Here is a 23638-nt window from a genome sequence, read left to right as displayed (position 1 = left end):
GTAAAAAGAGGGTGGACCCATGGTTAGGAAAATAAATTTGGCAAAATAACTGCACAAAATGTAAACACAACACAACAGAGATGCTTCCACAGTGAGGTAACCAGTGAGACCTGGGATGCTGGGCTAGCAGCGGAGTATCTGAAGCTCACTCATAACTCAGATTTTGGCTTGCAACTCAAAGCAAAAAAATCAACCGAGCTCCGACTCGTAACTTGGAAAATTCAAAAGTTGAGGCACTTGTCAAGTCAAGGTACCACTGTACTGTTTTTGTTTTTTGGAGTATGTAAAAAGCTGCCATGTTGTAAAGTTTTAATGGTTCTTTTACTTTCTTCTGTTTTTAGGAATGAGAAACGAGGCTCCGTCCACATCCTCCCATATATGGCTGCTATGTGTCACCTTGGTGATGACCCTCCTGGAAGGTCAAAGGTGACCCTTCTCTCTGTCATTTCAGAGGCAAATATTCAGACCCACCGTCTGTGAGCTATACCCTCGGCATCCAATCACCAAAGATTCATGCATCCTGAAAGCAGCAGTGGCCCCTTGATGGACCACAGAAGGACGGAGATCAAGTAAAGAGAGAAAAAATAGTGATTAAAAAATTGTTACACAAAAAGTAATAAAGAAGATGCGCTAACTTTTTTTAAAAAAGACCTCTTTTACAGAAAATACTCCTCGGTGCAGGACTCGGGACATCTTTACGAGCACAAAGACAGGTGGGAGATGAAAAAGCCTGGACTTTGGTGAAAAGAGTTCACTAGCGTCGAGGGAGGACTGTTTGTAAAGCACAAGAACAATTTTATGAAGTTACGAAAATATCTTTGGAAAGCGGAAGAAAATAGACACTGCTGACTTTTTGAAGAGGAAATAACATTTCCCTGCTTACAAATACATGGAACCAGACCTTTCTCTGTGTATCTTTATCTTCATTTTGTCACACCAGATGCCAATCACCGACACTTGTTTTTCACTGTAGCCCAGCCTCACGTCACACCTTGGCATTTCTTTATCTGCTTGGTGCTGTACTGTAGAAAAACAAGGACTTGGGCAACATTTAGTTCCGTCTGCTTACTCCCCCTGTAGCTGCCTATGTATCTTTTTTAACACTGTGCTCACGAGTCCAAGTGGCCAATCGACGGTATGGTGGCAGAACAATAAATGCAGACGTGCAGGGAAGAATCTGTGGACGTGTAGACAGTAGACCGAAGTTCAAGCTTAGGGCAAAGAGACAAGATATGAGAGGGAGGAAGATAAGGTAAAAAGGAGGAATGTGGTGAAAAACAGAGGGAGGATGAGGAGGAGCAGGTAGAGAGTGGGATGGGTGTGGACGGACCGATTAGTGAGGCTTGACTTCCAGTCAGCGCTCCGCATGTGGAACAGAAGCCACTTTACTTTCTGCCATGAAACAAAGTGCCTTCAGATTACAAACCGAATCGTGAGCCTGGGTGTTAATCAACATCGAACACATCTCTGTTCATGTTTCCTCTGATGGGCTATTTTCTACACGTTTCTTTTGCCCCACAAGTGCTGATGGGAAGGCATGCTTGTTCAGAGGGAGTATGGGGTCGCGCTACACCTGGATTTATCTCCTGATGGGACACTTGCCTCTATGTGTGTGTGTGTGTGAGTGTGTGTCTGTGTGAGAGTGTGTGTCTGTGTGTGCATGCGCCTATGCCTATGCGTAGTTCAATGTGAGGACATCCGACCAGGCAGCGCTAGCAGACCCCGAGCACAGGTATCGGAAACAAAAGGGATGAAAACAGCAGTGAAAGTGAGGCTCTGGATATTTTTTTTCTTTTTTTTTTTTTCCAAAAAGACGATTTAAGATCATACAGGAGGATAAAGACACTTCATCGAATGAATATCCAACTCTCTTTTCCCATAATTCTCCTTCCCTGCGGGCGAGCATTTTTTTAAACAAAAGAAACACTGCTGAATAAAACATTGTACAGGGAGGAGAGTTGAACTTTGGGACTGCAGGCTCTTCTTTAGGGCAACACGCCTCGCCCCAATCCTCCACCATTTCTATGGAACAATACAAGAATAAAAGATAATAATGATAATAATAGTCATGATATTTTATTACTCTAGCGAGAATGTTTCTCTGCTTTTACATAAACTGTGAAGATTGACTGTGGAAGATCTACCTGAGACCATAACCTTAACCAGCGGGGTTTTTAAAACATGTATTGTAAAAAAGAAGAAAATAAGAAAATGAAAAATTCCGTTCATTGTTGGTTATGACAAAATGTTTTGAGGACTTGTGTCTTGTTTCTTATTTTTTCTGTTGAAGATGACTTAACTTCCTTTCTCTTCTTGTTGTCTCCCTTGCATTGCTGAAGTATCAAAGCTGATGGAAGCATAAGAAGTAAACCAATTTGGTAACTGTATAACTTGTAAATGTTAAAGAAGCTCTATTCAAAGGTTTATGATAAATGTTTTATGTTGGAGTACAGGAAGCACAACATACAGTTTTAAGGTCTCAACATATAAAATCCATTTTATATTTCTCAACATATAAAACATGCTGACACACATACATGACCTACTCCCACCAGTTCAAGCTCATTAATAACATTCTGTTAAAGCTGACATTTAACAACCAGATGAACCGTTTTCTACTTATTGTATTCATACTGTATTTATAGCGCAATCAGAACATGAAAAGAGAACCCAGCCGGGGGGGGTATAGAGGAAGGGTTTTACCTGAACGGTGTGGGTCGGAGCTGAGCTGGGGGTTGTGGTTGTTCAGCATATGTAGCCTCTTCATTGGACGCCTGGGTTGGTCTGAGTGGGTCGTGTGTGTGGGCATAAAGCTGTGTACAATAGGTGTGATACAAGAAACTGATACATGTAAAGAAGATAAATATGCTAAAGCAAAACAGAGCAGACTGATGAGCATTTCAGGGCATCTTTACAATATCATTAGAGTCTGTATGATGTTATTATAGAAACATGCTCACAGGTATTATCTGCTATCCATTTCTGTTTTTTGTTTCTGTTTTTTTTTTTCTACTTCTGATTTTTTTTTCCATAAGGCCCAGATCACAATGAATGTAAATGGAGTTCTGGGGGGAAAAAGTTCTTTTCTTACAGTTGTAACTAGATGTAACATTTTACTAAAACACATGTTTTTGTGTGCTTTTGATGATGAGAACTTTCAGACTTTCATAGTTTTATTTTCAATTTTTTTGGGATGCATTGAAGAGTAAATCTGACTCTGACACAGACTTTGACACAATTTCCAAAAGTATTAAATATCTGTTCACTAGTCGCTATATCCTCCTGTGGATATAACCGGTAATGAAAAGTGCCAAAGTGCCCCATGTCGCCATCGCTGTAATTCTGTTGGAGCCTTTTTTTTTTTTTTTTTTTTTATTTTTTTATGTGAACTGTTTCTTTTACAGTGACCCTGAGCGCTATGTCCTTTCATTCTTACGCTATTGAACGGAACAGCTTAAAAGACAAGATTGTTGTTTACATCACAGTTCTCAGTGGGTTAAAAACAAAAAAAAATCAGAAATATCTCTCATATTCGTGCTTAGTTACCATGCCATTGAATTTCTTCTAAAAAGTTCCTGTAATTTGATCCTTTTTAAACCTTGGGTACATTCATACATAACTGCAGATTTTTTTTTATTTATTTATTTATTTTTTTTCTAAATGTCTAATTCTAGCCAACTCATAGCTGAAATTGCACTGCAGAAAGACTCATTGTTTGTTTCCGTGGTATTACAGCTCTCTCCATATATTATTATTATAATTTCCATTTCTGTGCATTTCACAGACCCTGTGTCAGGCTGCTCCCTTTGTGTATCGGAGGCTGGTGAGTGGCTTACACACTCGGCTCTGCTCTGTTTATTGATAGAAGTGCTCTAAGCCACTTCAAAGTACAATTCAGGGGGATTAACAGTTTTAGAAAATGTAAACAGTGTTGTGTGGCAGTTTTCGCTCTTTAAGTGTTTACAGACTTTATTTTGATCATGAGAGACGTCTGTAGCTGGAGAAGATGTGAAGTTTCCACAAACTTCGCTCTAGAAAACTCTAAAGTCGGTGTAGTTTCGGAGCTCGGGTTGTGTCGTCTTATGCCAGCGATTTTTTTGTTTGAACTCCACAGGGTGGTTGTCTGGGCCCAAGGTATTTAGTATGTGTGTGATGTTATTTTCCAGCAGCGCCCTAACAATGTGTCTTACAGCAGCGGCTTTCGTTAGACACTTGTGGTGAAGTACAGTCTCAAATGCGCCATAAAATTCAGGCGAAACAAAAAAAATAAAAAGTAAACTAGGGCCTTGTAAACTTGACAAGAGAACGTTTTAAATATGCTGTTGGGTCAGTTGTATTGCATTGCATTACACTGCAGTGCTGAAAACAAACAATTCAATCTTTTACAGCAGAACAGAGGCAATAGCCATTTGGTAAGTGGGTGGAAGGCAGCACATACAACACAAAAGCAGAGTTTGCCTTTTATTTAGCAGTTTCACCCTCTTAACTGTTAAAAAGACGTGCGATTTTTATACTTTATGTAAGATCAGTTGTATATGTGGGTTTTAATTACACTGCAGGTTTGTTACGCTTAATTCTGTTTTTTTTGTGCACGCTTGAAAACATGAATGAGTTATGTTTGCAGCTGTGTATGAATGTACCCAGCGCCTACATTAATATCATTCAAATGGATGTACCGTAGCATTAAAATAGAGTTTGTGCAAACCCGTACTTGGATATTGAACGTAATTGCTGCAACATGCAATATGCTGGAACAATTTCTGAGGTTATTTGGTAAATTTGATTAAACCTATTCATGTGAGTAGAACCATGACCAGTTGCTCTGTAAGAAAATGTAATTTAAACGAAAGTATTGCCTTAATTCCTTGAAAATGTACACCTGATAATATTACACATCATGAGAAATTGCACCCCTGTCAAATTCAGACACTGATTTTTTTTTTTTTTTTTTTCATATTTTAATTTCTTTCCTATTTTGAGCTAAATAAGTGAGTAATTTGTCATTTCTAACACGTTTCTGCTTCTGGGGTCTCTAAAAGGAACAGTCCTGGTATTTTCTTTTTGAGTGGAGATGTTCTCATTTTCTGTTCAACCTAAGAAGGGCTTTGTCACATCGTGCCATTCATTGTACTATTTTTCCCCAAATATTCATTCAGTTCCACTAGAATTCTATACTTTAAGCTGGTAGCCCTCATTATCACTCCCCACGACCTGCTTTCTTGGTATAGATTCAACAACGAGAATTGGTGCCAAGAGGGGGGTGAAAGGCATTGTGGGTAGGCGCGACCAGAATTGGCAGTGAGAAAAGTGCTCATATGTATTGTCTGTCACATAAAACTTAAAGCATTACCACCCTGTTGAAGAGTAAAATTGCCGTCTTATTGCCACGAGTGTCTTTCACTCACACACCGTGGCGAGGCAGTACAGTGAGTGACTTCCCGACAGGAGCCTGACTGCCGTCTCACATAATAACTGGAAAAGGTAGACACATTTCATGATCTCATTTTTCTCTGTCAGAGAGGAGGGAGTGTGTTGCTATTTGATGGCATAGCTACTCAGTGTGACAACTTCACCAGTGGGGGAACTGCCACCTCTTGGTACTTACTTTCTCTGGTGTTGGAGTGAATCTCAGTTCTTCTCGATGCTTTTTTTTTTTTTTTTTTTTTTTTTAACCCCCCCCCCCCCCCTCTCTCTCACACTCACTCTCGTTCACCTCTGATTAGACTCACAGGGCGGGAGGGAGCAACGTGTATGCTCACACACACTCCATTTTTCTCTCGTCCACTCGTCTGCAGTTCACTGCACATGGATGACAAAATGAAGATGTGTGTCAGCGTCCAAAAATGGTCCCTCCGCTATTTAAAAGACCCCTGGAAATAATGAGATCTGATGCCGTAATATCAAGGTTGTTGAGAAAGCTGTGTTTCAGTGATGTTATTTATCTTGTTCTGTGCCGACACCCTGTAATGATGACCTGTCACTCTTCTCTGTTTTGTGCTCTATATTTATATATGATCAGGCTTCTTTTTCACTGTATTTCTTTGGATTTATCACCCATTTTTTGTGCCATACCTGCAACTAATGAAAAAATAAAGAAAAGGAATATTTTATGTGCCGTGTTTTACATTTGCTATTGTCAGGAATAGAATAGAACAAAATGTCCTACATAATACTTTTGCTGCTTAAACACAAATCCTCTTGTTCCTGTGGCTTTCCTGTACTTGACACTTCTGTCCCCACAGTGTTTCAAAGGAGAAGCCCAGTTATTCCCACAGTGACCACCTGTCTCCCTCTTAAAGTGCTGGAAACAAAAGCTTTTGTGTTGTGCAAATTGTTCTTTTGACAGTACTCCCCAGTTTGTGGTTCTTCTCAGGAGCTCACGCACTTGCTTTCCTTTTCTTTGCTTAAGATCGAAGAGCATCCAAGTGATTGTGGCGAGAAAAGGACATCTGATGGGAAAGACAGGAATAACAATGCTGTGCAAAGGGACTTGAAAGTCATCCAAAGGTTAGCCAGCAGGGGTCTCCTGGGTGAGAAAAGCTTAGAGAGCAGCAATCTGAGCAGAAGCTACTGTACACAGCATGAAATGACTTTTTTCTCTGTTTCTCAGCCAGGCCACCTGTAGGATATGGTCAGCACACACCGACACACACAAAAGGGCACAAGGGCAAAAAGTGGTCGTACTGTCAATGTACAGCAATGACGACAGTATTTGGAATATACAAAAACATCTGTAGGTGCATTTAAAAGAATAATGTGATCATTGTAGAACTTTCTTTGCTTCAGTAAAATGAGTATTTATTTATTTATTTAATAGGGACAGTGCATATTAATGAACATCTACAACAATTGCAGCTGTAAATATGCCAGATTGTAGCAGCAGTGCTAATTTCCATCTGTAGTCCCTAGGCAGGTGACAAGAAAGACAATTGACAAAAAGGCAAAATATTGTAAAAGACATTATAAAAAAAACAGTACAAAGAAATGCAAAACATCCTAAAAACACACAGGACAACACAGTGAGGATGATCTACTGATGGTCACAGGCTTGGTTTTCCTTCATCCAATGTTTAAGTTGTGAGTTGTGATTCCTCTCATGTCTAAATGTAAACTATTTAAGTTGATTTTTCCTGACAAAAAATAATTACAAAATCTTCCTACGAAACTATAATGTTATTATTTTTTGCTGGTCAAACATCTAGTCTGTTGCAGGAATAGAATTAAACATTCATGACTGTGTTTTCATTAGTGTATAGTCACCTGAAAATTTGAACTGTATCTCCCTGAAATGAACTGTTCTGTACCATATTAGTGTAGTTTTATTTTGAGCACAGAGAATCAGATAACAAAGAAGCATACAACATGGTCAAACCAAATTGTTCTGCGCTTGAAAAGGAGTGGGAAGAAAAGTAACTTATAGACTCCCACCCCTTTTTACAAACTAGTAATTACCTCCGCCAAGGAGGTTATGTTTTTGCCAGGGTTTGTTTGTTTGTCTGTTTGTTTGTTTGTCTGTCTGTCCGTTAGTGTGCAACATAACTCAAAAAGTTATGGACAGATTTGGATGAAATTTTCAGGGTTTGTTGGAAATGGGATAAGGAAGAAATGATTAAATTTTGGTGGTGATCGGGGGTGGGGGGGCCCACGGGGGGGGCACAGACCAGAAAATTTCATCAAAATCTGTCCATAACTTTTTGAGTTATGTTGCACACTAATGGACAGACAAACAGACAGACAAACAAACCCTGGCAAAAACATAACCTCCTTGGCGTGGGGGGGCCCACGGGGGGGGGGGGGGGGGGGGGGGGCACTGATCAGCCTTGGCAGAGGTCTGCGCTCTCCAAGTGCTTCTAGTATTTATTTGCACTTTCATTATTTACAACAAATACAATCATTAATAAATGTGATAATATTTCCTAACTATGATAGTCTGTATTAGTTAATTAATTACAAATAGGTAATACAGAATAATATTTTATGCATTCTTGTATAATCAGATTTTCACTTATTCAGAGAATGTTCTATATTTTGTTGTTATACTGGATTTATACATCCTTTTAAATGCACAAATACAAAAGGATCTAGTCCCTAGTCTAGACTTGTTTCTCTAATTTTTTGCTGTCTTTTTTCTGGTTTATTGCAGGTGGCATCTGGTGATAAGACTGCGTTGCCATCAGTACTTTGTTTGATTGTACACCAGAGGTACAGCTGTTTATAAGGAACATGCTTCCAGAACAAACTTTGAGTCGCTAATAAAGAATATAATGTGCTGCACAAGTTTAAAACCCCTCGGCTAAATATAGTGTAAGATTCTGTTGAAAATTACTGCCCTATAATTTAGATTAGATTGTCTTTGTGTAAAACTTATTGCAAACATTTATATTTGAAAGTACTCAGATATTATAACTGCACAAGGCTGTTTGACCTTGAAAAAGTAGGTCAAGGTCACCTATTTTCAATAGGCTTCTGCTCCATGCCAATATGCATCCACAGTATAAATTTGGTGCAGATATGTCAATGCATTCTTCAGGTAATGCGATTATGTCATTGAATGGACGGACAGACGACAAAACCATGACAATACCACTTCAGCCAGAAGTTGATCGAGGGATAAAGATTAAAACTAAAGTAGTGCTGGATATAGTTTTCAAGATGCAGTTTAAGGGTCAAAATCCTATGAATTTTTCAGATTTCTTCTAAGTAAGATTTTTTTTTTTCAACTTTTATTTATTTAGTGCAAGACAAATATTGCGACAGGGGTAACAAAAACAAACAGACCACAAAAAAAAGTTCATAAGACATGGACATTAGGCAAAACAAAGACTGGTACAAACAGAGGGCTTTTTACAGGTGTGTTTGTGCGTGTGTGTGTGTGTGTGTGTGTATATGTGTGATTATTTATGGTTATTTTGTGTGAGTTGGGCATATTCAGGTGGAGACAGAAGAGGGAATCAAGTAAGATTTCTTCTAATCCTTGGGTGACTGTGGCTCAGTTGGTAAAATGGGTTGTCCAATAATCAAGGGGTTGGCGGTTCAAATCCTGCCTCCAGCTGTCCACATGTTGAAGTGTCCTTGGGTAAGACACTGAACCCTAAATTGCTCCAATTAAAAGCGCTTTGGGCACCATAAAAGTGTGGAAAAGCATTTTATAAGTACAGGAGATATAACACTATTAAATATTCATCATACTGTATACGTTGAAAACATTGGCCAATCAGCACTTTTGTCAATGTTTTCCAATCCACCTTTTTCAATGTAATATTTGGCATATTTTATCGATTTGAAAATGTTATTACTGTTATCTTGTCAACTAAAAAGCCCAGAATTTAAAAAAAGAAAAAAGATTTAGCAGCTATTCTAAAGCAGATTTTCAGTTTGTTGATGTCTGCAAATTCACCAGTAAATGTCATCATATCACACACTGAACTTTTTTTTTTTTTTTTTTAGTTTATTTTGAATATGCAACAAAACAAAGTAATCTTACTTAGTTCTTAGAAATAAAACAGAAAGTAAGAAATCACGGAGAAAAAAACTTATACACATACTGTACATGAAAGCAAAGTATGACTTCATTTGCACATTCGAAAAGGAGTGGGAGGAAGTCGAACTTAAAACACACACTGAACCTTTAAACGAATAAGACATGAAGTGAGCTATGGTAAGTATTGCCTTAAAGATATTGTGTTTATTTCATGTGGTTAAGAAACAACCAGAATGGAATTTGCTTCTGACAAAGCTAAGAAGTCGTGCAATGCTTCTCCAGATAATGTGTTTTGGCTGTTTCTATATCGGGGTGCTGCCGTACTTTTCTTCCCCAAGGCCAAGCTGTGTCCATACTCCTGAGAGGGATGATGATGATGGTGTTTTTTTTTTTTTTCCAGAGGTGGAGAATTCTAGTTGTGTGCGTGTTTTTTGCTTCGTACCCTGAGGGAACAGTTGGAGAGTGTTTCATTGTATTATGAGATGCAGATTTTGTCATCAGTCTCTCTTTAGCCTCAGGCCTTTCCTGGGGCTGCCCACTGATTCACACAGTAACACTGTATAGTTGTGTGTGTGTAGGATGTGTGTGGTAAACATGCAAGTGAAGACAACATTAGAAAATGCTGTGCTCTCCCATTAATGACTGTGTTTACAAGGACAGTAGTATTTATTGGTCTGGGGCTGCTCTGATGGGAAGGAGTTTTCAGTCAGGTTTAGAGGGACCATTTAACCCTTTGATGATCCATTCAATAACTGTCTATACACAGTCTGATCATTTACTTTCTTTTTCTGCAGATGGTCTAGTCATACATATGTATATATATATATATATATATATATATATATATATATATATATATATATATATATATATATATATATATATATATATATGTATATATATATATATATACACACACACACACTATATGGACAAAAGTATTGGGACATGTTGAATCGTTGAAAATAAACACGTTGAAGGTGTTTGTTTTCTAACAGGGGTCTGGGATACGAAAGAATAATGATAAATGTCATCATATAGTTTTGTATTGTGATAAATATCATTGCATTGGATTGATTAGATTGGTTTAAATTCTTATCTTTGTTTCCAAAATGCCTCAGAGATGGTTTTCAAGCAAAAGTGAACATCAACATGAAAACATTTGCACACATCGTTTATCAAGTGAGCTCCTTTTTTAGCTAAAAATCTCAATATTATGGAACTGTTATCTTTTTTTAAAATACAACTTGTAGAAAAAAAGTTACATCTGATTTTATCAATTGTACTTTTTACACCATAGCCGTGCCTCAGACATAAAAATATAGCTCAAATTTGACGCAAAAAAAAATTATATCCAAAAAATTTTAAAATGTATTCAATTTGTCACATTTAAAAAGACTATCTGTGAACTGTTACTGAAAAACTATTCTCTATTTATAATTTACCTATATCAGTATGGACCACCACAAATTGTAAATAACACTGTTAGTATTGAATACATTAAATAAAGCATTGTGATTAGAACTGGGTTGTTGTTTTAAAAAAAATAAGAATTCACCAAAGGGTCCGATCAAGCAAAAGTGAACATCAACATGAAAAAGTAGATTTGTATACATCATTTATCAAATGGGCTATTTTTTTTCTTTTTTTTTTTTTTGCTAAACATCTCTATTTTATGGAGCTGTTATCCTTTTTAAAATACCACTTGTAGAAAATAAGTTATAACTGATTTGATCGATTGTACTTTTTACACCATAGCCATGCCTCAGACATAAAAAATATAGCTCGAATTTGATGCAAAAAATGATATCTAAAAATTTTAAAAATTTATTCAATTTGTCACATTTAAAAAGACTATCTGTGAACTGTTACTGAAAAACTATTCTCTATTTATAATTTACCTATATCAGTATGGACCAACACAAGTTGTCAATAACACAGTCTTAATATTAAATACATTAAATAAAACATTGTGATTGTATCTGTTTTGTTGTTTTAAAAAATAAGTCAGCATTTTGGGTGATCCATACAACAGTAAAGAGTCGTTCATGTGTTGCTATGGCACCCTGTCCACCTGTTACCACATTCTCATGTCAGTAAAACAGAGAATGTTCAATATTTTTCTCCAAAATTGATTTTCAGCATAGTTGAACATAATATCTAAAAAGGTTTTGTCCTACTTGATATCAATTTCTGTCGAGAACTGCATGTTTTGAATGTTTGCGTAAAGCATAAAAACTGATGTCTGTTTCAAGTCCACATGTTACTGAGCAGTAATTTGACATTTTTACCTAAAAAATTTATCTTCCCAAATTTTGTTATACATAATGTTAAATTGCTTCTAAATACCTACTCAAATATGTCTAATACATGCATATAAGTTACTCTGCTTACATGGCAGAGACTGTTGAACACCAAACGTGTCCATGTGTTAACACTTGATCGGATCCTAATGTCATAATATAGTTTTATATTGTGATAAATATTGCATTGGTTAGTTTTGTTTAAATCTTTGCCTCCAAAAAGCCTCAGAGATGGTTTTTACTTACTTTCTATTTCCATTTAAGGAAATATTGATGCTTCTAAACTATATGGACAAAAATATTAGGATACATCATGTCTACAAGCTGTAAGATGTCCTGTTCATGCTGATGTGAGATAAAAACATCAATATTTCCTTAAAGTTTAATGGGAGAATCATCTTCTTCAGTGAGATGTGAAGAAAGTAGATGGTTAATTGTGGTAGAAAATTATTATTTACAGTCAGAGCACGAAAGGTATTTTAGAAATTTAGAGGTAGAACTTTGAAAATCATAGCCATAGAGAGAAATTAAGTAAAAACCATCTCTGAGGCATTTTGGAAACAAAGATAACAATTTAACCCAATCTAACCAATGCAATGCACTGATATTTATCATAATATAAAACAATATAATGACATTTATCATTATTGTTTTGTATCCCAGACCCCTGTTAGAAAAGAAACACCTGAATTCAACGTGTCCCAATACTTTTGTCCATATAGTTTCTATTGGGGATAGGTACTTCAACGAGGCCAAAAGCCAAATCTGTTCTAACGTCGGAGTTAAATAAAGTTGTTCTATATCTCAAATGTTGGAGTCCTTGACCTGTTCCAGTCTCTTTTTCTTCTCCATGCACCTTGGACGTTCATTGAAAGCAGGAAGTAGCTGTGCCAGAAGCTTCTACTCAGATTTATAGGGACAGGAACATGGAACTCAAAAACCGGTCTGTGGCTGATTCAGCTTTTTTATTGGTGATTTTGGCCGGTGACCAAAAACATCTACTGATCTAAAATCTTTAAAGCTTTTGAACCATTAATCCTGTCAATACAGTGACATAATTCAGATAACATGCTGTTTCTCAGCTTTTCAGTGGCAGTAAATGTGACCCATTTGGACATTCAGAGGCATTGTTGTGAACATGAAAAAAACTGTCGTTTTCTGCACCCATGTAGTTTGACAAATTACAGTGGCTGTAAAAACATGCTTTTCAGTTCAGTCAATGATGTATTTTTGCTGAAAAACACATATTCAGTCTGTAACCTTTGAATTACTTGAAGCTTTTATGAACATGTACATGGTCAGTGAATGACATGTAGGAAAATACCTGACATGGAAAATATATGGGATAATATGATTTTGTTTGAATAGGGACAGTCCACGACAATACACTGAGCTACAGATGGAGTCAAAATGAAAGATGGTGGTGCCAGGTTATATTTGAAGCTCATTTCCATTCCATCCTATCCAGTCCTTGGACGGGTTGATGTTATTCAAGTTAAATAGGTAAGTAAGTAACAGAGTAAGTAGGGTGTGTTTGTTTATTTATTTATTTATTTATTTATTCATACCAGGGGATTTCATGTATAGAATGTGTTTGAACCACAATATGTAACATACATACATGTAACTGGGACTCAGTATGTAATGATTGCACTGGCCAGAGGTGATGATGTGTAGAAATAAGAATAAATAAAGGGAATATATTAAGAAGCAAAATTATCCCAACTTTATGGCCAACAGTGCAGTTTTGGGTCTCTGAGGGTTAGAGTCACTAGGATAGCTGAACGGATCAATGGTCGAACGGTTCATAATAAAAGAAAAATACTTTCTGAGCATGTGCTGTGAGTTCTTCTTGGTTAGCTTAACAACAGAAAGCTGGAAAGTAATCACTGCGATTACTCTACAACAATAAAAAACATTGATTACAACCTTTCAGCATATTCATGTATCTTAACTTATCGAATCAGTGCCCTTAAAAACCTTGTATCTAGAGTCTATGATCAGAATGAGTTCAATGTATCTGCAGGAATAATGTCCATGTATCCACAGTGACAATTACGCCTTTCAGTCAGACACATGTGACCACACATGATAATCCTCTGTTTCATCAGGAGTGATGATATAAACTACCTCAAGACCCTTTTTTTTTCTGTACGAGTGGACACATTAAAGAAAAAAATCACATTAGCCACACATTATAGACTTTGTTCCATTGCACACACAATTACTTTAAAGGGAACAGGTTGAAGGAGCACATTTATTCAAAAGGGTGTTAAGTACACAATCTAAACATTGTTCCAGAAAACAAGGCGCTAAAAGTAATTTTACAGTGCTTTAAAGGCACTCTAAAGTTTGGTTGTGGCCTTTATGATCTTGTTTTATCCTGCGTGCCCTCTGTGAAGCGTGACAAACCTCCTTTTTGTCCGGATAATAAGTTACTCCCATAAAAAATTCAGATTGTTTCTGCCGCTGATAACCCTGGGTAGCATTTGGCCTTTAAAATCCCAAGCACTTTCAATTACCCTGCTGCTTGTCCCATTCGTCCACTCCCTTATCATCTCCCTCCTCTGTTTCAGCCAGCCAGAGGTTGCCCCGCAGATCTGCATTAGAATGCACACCTGGTATCCCAACTGCTGAACAATGCCATTTTACATTACTTTCTATTCCCTTTTCTCCTTGCCATGCACCCCAACAACACTTTGTTTACAGGCCCACCACTGCTCGCTTGACGGATGGGAAAATGTCAGGGAATGCTAATGGTCTGCTAATGCTCCTCTGACAGGGCTCCCCGTGTCAGTCAAACAATATATATTCAGTTATGCCAGCTTTGTCAAAGTCATTCAGGCAAACATGTCCGCCCGCTGCAACGTTGACTCAATATTCACCATCATCACATTCTGCACTTACACTAATTTTTGTTAAGTATGGATGATTAAAATTGACGGGGGTAGTACGCATCAACTTAGTGGTAGTCGTAGCCGGTGGTCTCTCCATCAAAGTAATAGAAGTAGTAGCAGTAGATGATGTGAAGTGATGAGGGAGTTTTCATCAGTGTCATTGATATAAATATGACACGACTCACGTAGAGACTGATCACTGAAGTTTTGCCTTCACTGAAAAAATCCCCATCATGATTTAAACTAAACAAGTAGTTTGGATTCTCCCATTGGACATTTACAGCAAGAATGAATAATGTTTCACTTGCAACAAGTTCTTTAACCATTTAACTCAGTGGTTCCCAACCTTTTTTGGCTTGTGACCCCATTTTAACATTACAGATTTCTGACCCCAGACATTGAAAACGGAGATTTTTTTTTAAATTTTTTTTGCTAAAAATTAATTTGTTTTTGATCATGTAAGTTTGCTATACTATATTGCAAATAAATGTTAATTATAGATGACATTTAGTCCATATAATGTATATTATTTCAGACGGAGGAAGAAAAGCCAGGTGTAGATTACTGCACAAAGTGAGAATTTGATTTTCCTTGGTCAGGATATGTACAGTCAGCCCAGCTTGTATTTACAAGGCTGACAATTAATACTGAACAAACAAGAACTCAGACTATGAATTATGAAAGAGCTGCAGCATCTGAAACCGACCACAATGAACATTTGAAAGATAAACAGTACCACAGTGCTTCGGTTTCAGCTTCACAGTCTGTCATGTCTTTTATTACCTCCGCCAAGGAGGTTATGTTTTTGTCAGTGTTAGTTTGTCTGTCTGTTTGTGTGCAAGATAACTCAAAAAGTTATAGACAGATTTGGATGAAAATGTCAGGAAATGTTCATACTGGTACAAGGAACAAATGATTAAATTTTGGTGCTGATCGGGGTGGGGTGAGTGGGGGGGCACAGGGGCCCACTGATCTGCCTTGGCGGAGGTCTGTGCTCTCTGAGTGCTTTTCTAGAAAAGACAGCGCAGACCTCCGCCAAGGCAGATCAGTGCCCCCCCCCCCCCCCCCCCCCCAACTCTGATCACCACCAAAATTTAATCATTTGTTCCTTGTGCCAGTATCAACATTTTCTGACATTTTCATCCAAATCCGGGGCACTGATCTGCCTTGGCGGAGGTCTGCGCTCTCCAAGTGCTTCTAGTTTATTGTGATCGTCTCTCTCAACTCACCATGTTTTTAGTAACTTGTTTCTTCTTCTTCTTCTTTTTTTTTTTTAATCAATGCTAGAAATTTCAGGCGACCCATTTGAATCCCAAGCAATCCCACGTGAGGTCCCGACCCCAAGTTTGAAAAACACTGATTTAACTGATGCAACCATTAACAGTCATCAGTCTGACAGTGCATACATTAATACTGGGCTGTGTTTCAATGGAAAAAGGTCATGTGGTCTGACTGATCCTGTTCCAGAGTGAGAAAACAGGTGGATGAAGTGATTACCCATCGTGCCTTGTACCTACAGTAGACCCATGTGGGTGCAGTGTTATGATCTGGGGTTGATTCGGTCGGTCAGGTCAAGGTTCAGCAAAGTTATCTGTCCATAAAATAATAAACATTGCGACATCTCTATCATAAACAAAACTAAACATGTCCTGGATTCTAAGGCACTCTATATATCAGGGGTGTCAAACTCATTTCAGTTCAGGTGCTACATACAGCCTAATATGACATAAAGTGGGCCTGACCAGTAAAATGATATAAATAATAGGATAAGAACTTATAAATAATGTCAACTCCAAAGTTTTCTCTGTGTTTTTGAGTGAAAAAAGTAAAATTCCATTATGAAAATGTTTAAACCTACTATGAAAATGTTTAAACCTATTATGTACTTGAACATAATATGAACAACCTGAAAATTCTTAAGAAAAAAAGTGCAATGTTAACAATATTATGCCTAAGTTGATCATTTATACATGTGCGTCACAACTTAAAGATTTAGTAACAGGCAGAATATTGTTAAAATTCAACATATTTCTCTTAAGACATTTCAGATTATTCATATTTGTTCAGGATATTCATATATTCTGTAAAAGGATAGTCTGTAAATGTAACTCTTTTTTTTTTTTTTTTTTTTCTAATTTTACTTTTTTTATACTAAAACAAAGAGGAAAATTTGCAGTTTTCATTATTTATAGGTTATCATGATAATATTTTACTGGTCTGATCCACTTTAGATTGAATTGACCTAAAATTATTTTAACATCCCTGATTGTTAATATCTTAAGTGTAATTTTTGTATTTCACAAATTCATCCTAGGGGCCAGATTGGATCCTTTGGCGGGCTGATTTTGGCCCCCGGGCCAGATGTTTGACACCTGTGCTATATATTGTATTGTTGTCTGGTCCTGCCATACTTAAGATAATGTATAGAATTATGGGGCAATAACTACAAAACTACTCTACACCCTCACTTTATATTACAAAAGTGTGCAGTCAGTCTTACATAAAGTCGGTATTTGGATCATATTCATTTATTATTCCTGGAGTCAAAACTATTAAAACTCTATGATTTAGTGCGTTTTTAAACAGCTCAACTTCTATATAAAGCCAATAAAAAGGATCTACCAGCCAACATCCAAAAACTATTTGCACATAGAGAGGGGGGCTGACCTGAGGGGATGGGGGGATTTCAAAGTCCAGGCAGTGAGGACAACCAGAAAAAGTTTGTGTATCAGTGTGTGAGGTTAAGCTTTGGAATGGGTTGGGGTAGACCTCAGGCGGTGTCCGAACATTCAAAAATTCAAAATAATGTACAAAGAAATGGTTTTGTCAAAATATCTGGCTCAAGGAAGGGTGTGATGGTACTTGGATTGCCAGGTTGTTATATTGTATGGTGTGTGTGTGTGTGTGTGTGTGTGTGTGTGTGTGAGTGTGTGTGTGTGTGTGTGTGTGTGTGTGTGTGTGTATACATGGGTGTTCGGACGTGGGTTGGTGTACAGATGTAGATATAATTTGGTGTGTATGTGTATGTGGCTGTAGGTGTGTGGGTGTATAGGTTTGTAGGGGTGTGTATATATGAATCAGTCAAATTTATTACAAAATTATTACTAACAGTTAAAATCGACAAATCATTTACAAGATACTTTTTGTAATAGGACACCCCAGAGGCAGTCCTCAGCTTATGAATGGGGGCAGTTAATCGTGATAAGAGATAATTTACATTATAATCTTTAATAAATTAAAATGTTCTAAATAATTACAAACATATTTTAAAATATTTACCTATCTGTCTAACGATGTTTTATTTCATTTCCTTTTCCTGAGTTCTATTGTAGTCAGCATTTTCCAAGATTCTCAGATAATTTAATAGTCAGACATGGTACTTTATCCACATAAAGAAAGAATTGACATGATTTGTATATCAGCCATATATGTTTATGGATAATTACAATCTTATGTTGTACTATATTATGTATTATGTGTAGGCACTAACAGTCTGAGGACTGGAAAAGGGGGGTAAGACTGGATAAGCAGTGGCTTCTTCCTACTCCCTTTCAGGCACAACAGTTGTCCCATTTTTGATTTTTTTGTCTTGTTTTGTTGTTTTGTCCTAAGTTTTGTATTACGGTGTGTCTGAAATAAACTAAACATTGAATGAGCTTATCAAACATATTAAAGCTAATAGCAGTACAACACTATATTAAACTGGGACTTCTTAAGCATAGTGTTAGTTACCTCCGCCAAGGAGGTTATGTTTTTGCCAGGGTTTGTTTGTTTGTCTGTCCGTTAGTGTGCAACATAACTCAAAAAGTTATGGACAGATTTTGATGAAATTTTCAGGGTTTGTTGGAAATGGGATAAGGAAGAAATAATTAACTTTTGGGGGTGATCAGGGGTGGGGGGGCCCACGGGGGGGCCCACTGATCAGCCTTGGCGGAGGTCTGCGCTCTCCGAGTGCTTCTAGTTTTGGTAAAGTGATGACCAAAATAAAACAGGCTGTTAAACTGAATAGAATTATACTGATGGAAATATTGATACCATCTAAGTGCACAAATCAGCATAACTTCAGATACTTAAAAGCATAAACGTTACTTATGTTATTATTGCTTTAACCCTTTATCGGGCAAGTGACTATTTTTGGTCATTTTCACAAATATTAAATATGGGGCCAATCCCATGCCTCAGTGAGGTCAAGAAACATGTTTTTTTTTTTTTTTTAAAACACCATACAGTGATTCAGAGAGATTTTAGACTTTTTTTTTTTCATTTATTTCGTTCATGGTTGTGCATTACATCAGTAAACATTCAGTAATCATCAAGTAAACAAACATGTACACACCCATGCTCGAAAAGGAGCGGGATGAAGAAAATCTTATATTTTGAAGCTGAAAATAGTGAGAGTTATTTTTTGTCAGTTTATGACCTTTTAACAGTTGTTTTATTGCATGGGTTTATTTTTTAGCAAGTGCTGCTCAGATGTTTTATAGCAAGTGGAGGGAGACTAACAGACTGAGATTGAAAATTTGCATTTCAGAGTATTTCAATCAGTGCCCTATAAGGCCCGGGGGGCCAAAACCGGCCCACCAAAGGGTCCAGTCTGGCCCCTAGAATGAATTTATGAAATGCAAAAAGTACACTGAAGATCTTAATAATCAATGGTGTTAAAATCATTTTAGGTCAATTCAATCTAAAATGGGTCAGACCAGTAAAACACTATCATAATAACATATAAATAAAGACAACCACAAATTTCTCTCTTTGTTTTAGTGTAAAAAAAGGTAAAATTACACAAAATGTTTACATTTACAGACTAGCCTTTGACAAAAAATTTCAATAACCTGAAATTTCTTAAGCAAGGTCTGTGGAATTGTACTAATATTCTGCCTGTTACTACATGTTTTGTGTATTTGTAGATCCACTGTGATCTGTAAGTTATGATGCACATGTATAAATGATAAACTGAAGTGTAATATTACTAAAATTGCACTTATTTTCTTAAGAATTTTCAGGTTGTTCATATTTGTTCATGTTATGTTCAAGTAGAGTTTGTAGATGTAAACATTCTCATTATGGAATTTGACGTTTTTCACTCAAAAACATAGAGAAAACTTTGGTGTCGACATTATTTATCAGTTCTTATCCTATTATTTATATTATTTTACTAACATAACATATTAGTCTGTACGTATGTGGCCCCTGAACTAAAATGAGTTTGACACCCCTGCTATAAGGGGTTAAATGACAGAACTCTAATAGTCATACTGCCTGGGATGTTCTTAGCTGGCATACTTTACATCTTGAGTTCATCTTTTCTGACATAAATCTGAGTTATTGTTTTAAAATACGACTCTGAATTAGTTTTAAAGGAAAAACAACACATGTAGTTGATGATATAAGTTGGTGCTTTTGTTGTTTACTTCATCTCCAACACAAAGATGTCACAGTCCACAGAAAGTCAGCAATTAGCTCTTCCATTACGAGCAGTGATTCGCCTCTCGACACACACATGAGCTCCTCTCACTCAGCTCGTGGCTTTAAGACATCCCTCTTGTCCTCTCATGGATGTTGCATAAATTAATCCCTCTCATGTGCTGCCATCTGAGGCATGTTGATGCAAAACTTGAGGGTGAATAATTTATCTGTCTGCCCTTCGGAAGACGGCGTGCACACACCGGGTGCCACCGCGCATAACTAGGTGTTGTCATCACAGACCTGGGCCCTCTGGCATCAGCTCAGACATCTGTGTTGTGTGATAAGAGTGCACATCATGGGAGGAAGACATCACATCTTGTTTGAATTGTGGTCACTGGATAGACGCACAAAAGGAAGCCAAATACTGCCTCACCGGCACAGTTGTCACCTTTTCCACATGTGTGCTGCGCTGTTGCTGAGCTTTTACTTAAGGCCTTAGGGGATTCTTTCTGCTGTACTGCAGTATTGAGTTCTGCATCGCTAATGCAGGACAGATTCAGAACTCTGCTTCATTGTTTCAGTCCTCACTGGTTATTAAACAATATAAGTCTTCTGTATTGAATTATGGTGATAATATGCACCAGTGTGTATGATAACTCCTACATCCTGCAGTGTACAGTAATAATGTCTCAAATATAAGATGGATTAGCTCCTGGGGGGGGGGGGGTTACCTATAGTCTCCTCATGCATCATGCCCTCCTTCCTGACAACACAAAGTTCCTGTGACTTGTGAACGCTCTTTAGGTGAGATAAGGAATAATCTGTTAAGTCAAACTTCATTTTTCTGTTGTTGATTCTAGCCGATCAATTTTAATGAGATGTCTAATTCTGCACGTCCAAGTAAATATCCCCCTTCAGCATTTGTTAGCAAAGTGTTCTCTTTATCATTTCCCTCAGCTATCATTGTATAGTTCTCTTGCTGAGTGATTGAGCAGTGAAATAGAAAGGCAGAAGAATAAAGACAATGCCACGCTTCATTCCACCATGTCACGTCCATCACGCTCACAATATTTTTTCTGGATCATTTCTCAAAGAGCTAATTGACAAAAAGTGATTTCATAAGCTTTGTTTACTGGTAGGCTATGAGTATAATGCTTATGAGCTAGCTAGATAATGATTACTGCTGCTGCGCATATCAAGTAGGTGATTCATTTGCTCAGTGTGACTTGTGTGTTTAAATAAGCAGTCTCTTGGGGTGTGAGGACACCGGCTTTTCATTTCTGTTAAAGTTGCTGATACCAATCAAAAGCACATAAATCTGCTCCTGTATGTCTCCCCCGTCAGCCAGGAAATATCTGTGCCTTAAATTTACTTGATTCCCACTCCTCTGCTGTGCTGAAGTCTGCCATCTCAGTCATTGACATTATGAATAAGGTTGCAGGCAAGGTTGTTCATCATGTGAGTGTGTGAGCCCCACCCCGGCCCTTATCCGCCCACCAGATGAGCTGTTCGCTCTTGTTCTCTGATGGAGTGCAGAGAGTGGAGGGCAGTCATCAGATCTGTTTTGCATCACCCTACAGGACAGAATGGGCGTGATGACACCGCTGACCTTTGGATCATCTATCAGCACTGACGTCTTTCTCATGGAATAAAAAATGTTACATTAGCACAAATGACCTTTTCTCATCACCACGTCCTGATTACACATTGCCATGAGGATCCACCCCCACTGCTCCTTATCTCACCGCTCTTATGAGCAGTCACGCCATTAAATAAGAGCTCAAGAAATTAAATTTGGGGGGACTTCCGATGCCTGGATTGGAGCATTGCATCAAGAGGTCTCATATAGATGCTGATTATTTTCCTTCAATTCAAGTCGATGCGCGTCCGATGTTAGAAAAAGATCCATCACAGTAAAGATGGGGAGGGATGATTCATTTCACACTACAGTGAAGTTTCATGCCCTTTAAAACTAGGTCATACATGAAACCCAGACTGGAAAAAAAAATCAATTTACACCTCTTGAGTCAGCATGAAAACAACAGATGTTATAAGATAAAACCAGCTCATTTGTCTTGTTATAATGTAAAGTGTTTCTGGTGGGAGTGGTATCATCTTACCAAAGGTCACTTCTTACAGCGTAAACACATAAATACTGTAGTATCCTTCACCAGTGGAGCTCAAAGCCAAGGCTTCTGCATCTGAAATGAAACAAAATCCAAAATTTTACCATCAACATCATGAATCCCCCTTCCCAAATGAGACCCTTGACATGTCATGTATGTGAATAAATGCAAAAATTCTTCAGATACATTTTTTTTTTATTCCTTTATTTCTCTGATTTCAGCTGTTTCTGTGGAAACGTACCTGTGGTTTTACCATCGCAAAATGTCCCACAGAGTAAGTAAGAATTGATTTGCCCAAAATACACATGGATGAAAGGGTTGATAGATGGATTGAATCAACACTACACTAAAGTACATCATCTAGTTTTAAAAATAACTTTCAAAAATGTGGTGCCTGTATTAAAGGAGTGATATTTTGCTTTTTTAAAGGGAATTATGCATTTTAAAACATTTCCCTGTGGTCTGCATAAAGTGTAAATGCTAAATGCTTTAAATGCAAAATAGCCACTTCACGTTCAACCCCTTCTGTCCCATTCAGCCACTTCTGTTAACACAACCAACAACGAACATTTTAAGTAATTGGCACAAAGTTTGAACATATTTTCACTATGGACTACAACTGCTGCTGCTGACAAACAATTATGGCGTATTCGGAGAAATATTTGTTGGAAGTCTTTATCCTTATATGTGCAAAATGTATAAGTAGATATAGATATAACAAATTAAGCAGGATTTAAAACGAGTTGTAGAAACCCACTCGATTTTTGCCGGAATGAATATGAAGATAGCTTTGCAGCACCTGGAGGGTTCAAATTCAAACTTTTTGAACTATTGGGTCCAAATACACAAATAAATGAACCAAAGACTAATAAAAGTGGGTTTAGCTCAATATGACCCCTTTAAAGGACTCCAGACATTTTGTTTTTGTTTCATTATTCATTGTTATAACAATGATTATTACTAGTAGTAGTATTATCTCTTAAAAATCCATGTCACATTTCAGTTTTTTACATAAATTTTACATGATGTTTGTCTTTGACATGTAGTTCCTGGGGTAGTTCTAGTATTGGAAACTTTGGTATAACGTGTAAGTATAGACAATAAATAAATGTGTGTGTGTGTGTGTGTGTGTGTGTATGTGTATATATATATATATATATATATATATATATATATATATATATATATATATACATATATATATACAGGGTGGGGAAGTAAAATTTACAATGAACATTTAGTTGTTTTTTCTCAGCAGGCACTACGTCAATTGTTTTGAAACCAAACATATATTGATGTCATAATCATACCTAACACTATTATCCATACCTTTTGAGAAACTTTTGCCCATATGAGTAATCAGGAAAGCAAACGTCAAAGAGTGTGTGATTTGCTGAATGCACTTGTCACACCCAAGGAGAT

The 23638-nt window shown here is 37.2% G+C and overlaps 1 protein-coding gene across 2 annotated transcripts in view; it reads left to right on the top strand.

The window, feature by feature from the left end:
• Positions 1-4273, top strand: part of LOC115415393 (MAM domain-containing glycosylphosphatidylinositol anchor protein 2) — a 200537-nt gene extending 196264 nt beyond the window's left edge. For both annotated transcript variants that reach the window (XM_030128949.1, XM_030128948.1), the window contains exon 18: positions 342-4273. In XM_030128949.1, the coding sequence (XP_029984809.1) occupies positions 342-430 (89 nt within the window). In that variant the 3' untranslated portion in view covers positions 431-4273. The remainder of the gene's footprint in view (positions 1-341) is intronic.
• Positions 4274-23638: the final 19365 nt, after the last annotated feature.

This window comes from Sphaeramia orbicularis, chromosome 24, assembly GCF_902148855.1.
Source record: "Sphaeramia orbicularis chromosome 24, fSphaOr1.1, whole genome shotgun sequence".
NCBI classification, from domain to species: Eukaryota; Metazoa; Chordata; class Actinopteri; order Kurtiformes; family Apogonidae; genus Sphaeramia; species Sphaeramia orbicularis.
Note: the sequence above shows the minus strand (reverse complement) of the source record. Positions and strands in the feature narration are given on the sequence as shown.